The 5222-nt window shown below is 41.1% G+C and overlaps 1 protein-coding gene across 1 annotated transcript; it reads left to right on the top strand.

Moving 5' to 3' along the window:
* The first annotated feature begins 658 nt into the window (after positions 1–658).
* LOC108105767 (succinate dehydrogenase assembly factor 4, mitochondrial) lies at positions 659–1366 on the top strand. The gene has a single exon (XM_017212487.2). The coding sequence runs from the start codon at positions 680–682 to the stop codon at positions 1058–1060; it is 381 nt and encodes a 126-aa protein (XP_017067976.1). The 5' UTR covers positions 659–679; the 3' UTR covers positions 1061–1366.
* Positions 1367–5222: the final 3856 nt, after the last annotated feature.

The raw sequence follows: 5222 nt of genomic DNA, 5'->3' as shown, positions 1-5222 counted from the left end.
ACGGACGTTGCCAGCCCACTTTTAATTGTTAATGAACGATAACGGGAGGGCTAAGTCAAGTCTTACACTGAGAAAATATCACAGTAAAGAATACTTTTACATATTAAAATCTTTCATACACTGTCTATTAATAAGACCTACTTTGAGATGTCGTCAACATTTAACAATTTTAATTTCGTAAAACATACTTTACCTTGGCCATTCTCTTGGTAATTTTTTAAGTGTCCATACTCACTTGACAGCCTGAGCGGCTAACTGCCTTGGACAGCTACTAGTTTCCGGAAGTTTATCTCCGTTGCAGCCGAGAGCAGCGGCAGCTGCTTGAAAGTCATTAGACTCCGTCAGCCTTGTCACTCAGCCAGCGTTTTGCTACGGCTTCGAGCCGAGACTTTAAGGCTTTCAGTCTCTGAGGCTCCCTAACGGAGACAGACATTTGATCTGGGCCTGTCAGCCGGAGTCATGTCAAACTGTGTTTGGACAGCATGTTGGTATTGTCGGCTAGAGTGGGTAAAATGCGAAATGAGACAGGCCTTAACCCTTTGGGAGAAGATTATTCGACGGATCATGACTTAATGGTTAAATTAACTAATTGGGGAAAGGAAGCAGGCATGGGTTTACCACATCAACTAGACTTTCTATAATCATTCATTGTCAAGCATATATATACCTGTTAATAAACATGTTCCGTGTTTACCGATCATGGCTCTTTCAATGTGGAATACCCCTAAGACGATGTTCTCTATCCAAAACTGCATTGAATTCCAAATCAGAAGAAGTTGAAGAGCTGGAAGTACCAGCTAACAGACAGAAGGTTGAGATACCACCGAATCCCGATGAAAAACTTAGCCAACGCTATCTGGAGTTCCGGGAAAAGCTGCGATCGGAGGCGCCGCAGGGACCTCTGCCCGAATGTGCACCACATCCGGCCCACGAAAAGGAGCCATTGAAGCCATGGCCCAATAATACCAATCCCTATACTGGAGAAATCGGCGGCCAGGCTGGACCAGAGCCCACGCGCTATGGCGACTGGGAGCGTAAGGGTAGAGTCACGGATTTCTAAAGGAATGAAATTTTCACTTCGACACCTTTGTTTGGACAATTCTGATTTATTAACCGTGTTAACAACAGAAGCACTCACAATTTGTTACACTCTCGCTGGGGCGGGGCAAACTATGCGTTACAGTAGCCCCGAAATCCAGATCAAGATGAGGAAAGACAAGATTTCCCAGAGCTGCTTCTGCGAAGGCATTACATAAATTTCTTTGTGGTTTCTTTGGAGAGGATTTGTGGATGGCCCTGCTGCCATCAAAAATAAATTGATAGCCCTTTCTTTTGGTAGTCAGTCGAGAAGGGGTTCTCAGAAAAGGGAATCTTCTACTACTCGCGTTATTTATGGTTCAGGGGCAGAGAATCGTGCCTAAGTTGAAATTATTTGGAGTGCTCTTCGGGGCTTCGGTCGAAACGTTTCGATTCGTTTGAAATTAAGGCGACATTTTACGTGATTTTTATTAGAAAAACTTCTGTTTCGCCGTGGTCTTAGCTGCTTCTAATTTTGTAGCCCGAGTGCGTTTGACGAGCAAGACACATAAAGGGGTTTTCAAAATGCCATAAATTTCTTTGTTAAAGCCCTGAAAAACGTTTTTGTGGTTTAAGAAATTTGTTGGAAATTTTCGAAAAAGATTTGCAGCTGTTTTTGTTTGCCTGTGTTGTTGTTTGTCTGTTGACATTTTTGTGGGCTTTACACTGGATTTGTTAATGAACACAAATAGAAATTAGTGACAGAGGCCTGTAAATCTTTTCTAGCTAATTGATAAGGCTGAGGAAAAATACATTTTAAAGTGAAATTAGTTTCTGCAAACGATCAACGGCACTATATGAGCAAGTCGCTTAAGAATTTCAAAAACAATTCGTCAATCACATCATACATTCTTCCAGATCATCATCTGTATTTACACCTTTAATCAAATGCCGACGCGTCGGCAAAACGCCAAATCAAAGATCAATCACAATCCAACAAATTAACCTCGTGAAATGCTCGAAAGAAAGATAAATTCCGCATAAATTCCAGGAAATCCACAAAATGCTTTAATGTGTATACGAGTATACACGAAATTACACAGCCAGCTGACTTTCTGGTAATCTTCCCACAAACACACAAAAAATCCCAAAAATCGACAACTTGCCCAACGCTCAACGGGCGCGAGAAGCGACGACGACTTCCTCCATAGTCATCCATCAAATGCGATTTTCCGACTTTTAGGCGTTGAGGATGGCCCCATGCAATGGCAATTATTTCGTCTATTTTATTTTTAAACGAAATTAACGTGTTGCCTGTTGTTGTTAATGTGTTTTTATTACGTGAAAAGTAAGGAAAACACACGCATACCGATGTTCTCAAGATCATTTTATAACCCGAACCAAAAACGAACGGAACCGATCTATATACCCTTCTCCATTTCGCCTCTCGGTCGCAAAGTAGTAGGCGCTGATTGATAGAACAAAGTGAAAATCAAATAAAAAACAAAACATAAAATCCCCCAACTGAACCACATTGCGGCGCAAGATCAAAGACCGCCCCTCGATCTGTAATGACAGCTTTGATCATTGTTTTGCCTTTGATTTTTTCCGGTTACGTTTCTCTCTCACTTTTGTTTTTTTGGACTGCGAGATGGTCCAATGCATACGATCATCAGTCTTGTCTGTCCAAGATCTCTCGATCATATCGAAAGTACTCGGAACTGAGACAACGGGCGGGCCCAAGAGGCTGTTTACGACCGATTTCGCACCCACTTGAGAGATTTCGCCTTTGCCGAATTAATTTACAGCTGGCAAAAACTGTTTACCGTCGACGGCTGATTGCTGGAATTCAGAAAAATACACGTCTTAGACAGGCATTACTAATAAGTCTTACTTTTAATCGGTAGAAATCTACCGATCATTAGCTGGATTTAAAATTTATGACAAGTTTCTCTGTATAAAGACATGAAAGTTTTGAAATAACTCAATATTGATAAAGCGTCCCGCTTTAATCTTAAATCTCAAACGTAATTAATGCTTTCCTTATCAAAAACGTTTTGTTTTTATCCGGAATTGCTTGTCTTAGTGATTTAATGTATGTACTTTAATTATTTTGTAATCAAACGCAAAAAGAAACACTTTTGTAAAACAATTTATAATAATAATTACTTAAATAAATCAAAAGTGAGTCAGAAGAGTTAATTTTAGCCTTAAAAGTAAATCAAAGCAGCTGAGATTTTTACGAACTCGAAAATAAACTGGCTGGCTAACTAAATTCTAAGAAATTTAATAAACTTTATAAAATGTAAGTTTCCTTTTCTATTTTTATAGTTTGCAATAGAAATACTCTAAGTAAATTATTTAGAAATATATCTCAAATTTTATCAAGTCATTGGCCAGCCATTTTTAACAAAGCAGAACCAAGCAGAGACAGCAGGGAAAATTGAAGAAAAATTACGAGTGCCAAATGGAAGCGGTGGGATAAGATGGAAAATGGGTAAAATATATGACCAACTATTATGTTATTGTGTGAACGTGCACTGATTTCACCAGCCGGGCTTTTGTTCACTGTCGATATTTTGTTGGGTGCCCAAAAACACCGGGGTTTTTTCGCACCCAAACCACCCAAAATTCCCCGCCGCCCAGGTCCTTCTGGCCGTGGAGAGGGCGTCTTATCGGAGCGTATAACATATATCATTGACACTTTGACATTGCCAGCTTGGCGCAGGGGCTGGCGGGGAGGTGCGAAGAAGGTGGGAAAGAGGTCCAGGTCCAGGGCCATGACCAACAGGATTTTAGTACTTTTCAAAATGGCACTTAATCATGGCAGCCGCCTGGCGCAGGAAAATGCGGAAACTGGCAACAGCAACAAGAACAAAAACAACGACAAGGACACACACCAAGACGTAATCGCATGTGTTCACGCTTGAAAGGATAACGACGACATGGTTGGGAATCGGGCATTGGAACTCCCGCTGACTTCCCTTATTCCCCAGCCACGCCATATCGACCAAAGCGAAACAAGATTAATGACTTGGCAAAAGGAACTCTCAGTGCGAATGGGTGGATGTGGATGAGGATGTGGATGTGGCCATGGATATGTGCTCCTGCCTGGCTGCTGCTCCTTTCTGGCATTCGATAAATTGTTTGCTACTTGGACTGTCATTAGTCGAAAAGTTTGTTTGTTATTGTGTTAAGTGTTATTTGTGTGCTCACGTCCAAGTGTCAGGCTCTTTGGCATCCCTCTTCCTCTTCCTATTCCTCAGTTCCATTTTCACTTTTCCTCTCCATCGTTTATCACTTTCGTTCTCGTCTCCCGCCGCCGAAAAAGAAGGATAATATTCGCCTGTCATAGATGACTCACACCTTCCATCTCGCTAAGCCAGTGATGACCGCATAAAAGCCATGCCAAAAAATTAGTAACGCTGACGGAAAATAAAGAACGATGCTTTTCCTTAATGATTACTGGGTGACTTTTGGAATTCAAGAGATTTATTGCTTCTTGAGGAGGTATATAGAGGATTGCATTAGCTAAGATAATGGTATGGGTATAAAAATCTGGAAATATATCATTTGATACTATAAGTTAAAATACTTCATAAAACTAGCTTTCCTGTCAGTTTTTCTATACATTTACCATCTTTTAGCAATTGCATTTTACCCACAAAGCCCTTACCACGCCCAAGAAAAAACTGCCATAAATTCATTAGCGAAAAATGTTGAGGAGCGAAAGCGGAAAAGTACGCTGAATTTAAGGGGCAAACATAAACAGGAAACGAATCGCGATGGCCGCAATATACAACAATTTACAACCTAAATCAAATGCAGTTGAATGACCAACACAGACGCCATAAATCACTTGGCCACTGGGTTTCCAGTTGAGACGCCAGACGATGGCTCGAGTTTCCAGCCAATATTTTAGAGAGAGAGGAAGAGCGAGAGGAAAGGAAACCCACCCAAAAGGTTGGCTGGGAAAACAAGGGGGGACTAATTCGAAGGACTCGAAATCCGAAACCAAACGGAAAGGGGGAACCAAAAAGGAAAAAGATTTGGTGAAAAGGGCAAATGCAATATGTTATCAAATAAAAATGTTACAAGCGACGACAGAGGAAGGCCAACGACAAGCCCCGAAAGGAAAGAAATGTGTTGCACAAATTTATTAGAAACCTTAACTAACGAGCAATATCCTTAGTGGATCGGGGTGG

The sequence above is a fragment of the Drosophila eugracilis genome, unplaced genomic scaffold (genome assembly GCF_018153835.1).
Source record: "Drosophila eugracilis isolate 14026-0451.02 unplaced genomic scaffold, ASM1815383v1 contig_353, whole genome shotgun sequence".
NCBI classification, from domain to species: Eukaryota; Metazoa; Arthropoda; class Insecta; order Diptera; family Drosophilidae; genus Drosophila; species Drosophila eugracilis.
The sequence above is the reverse complement of the archived record's forward strand: the minus strand, read 5'-3'. Positions and strand labels throughout refer to the sequence as shown.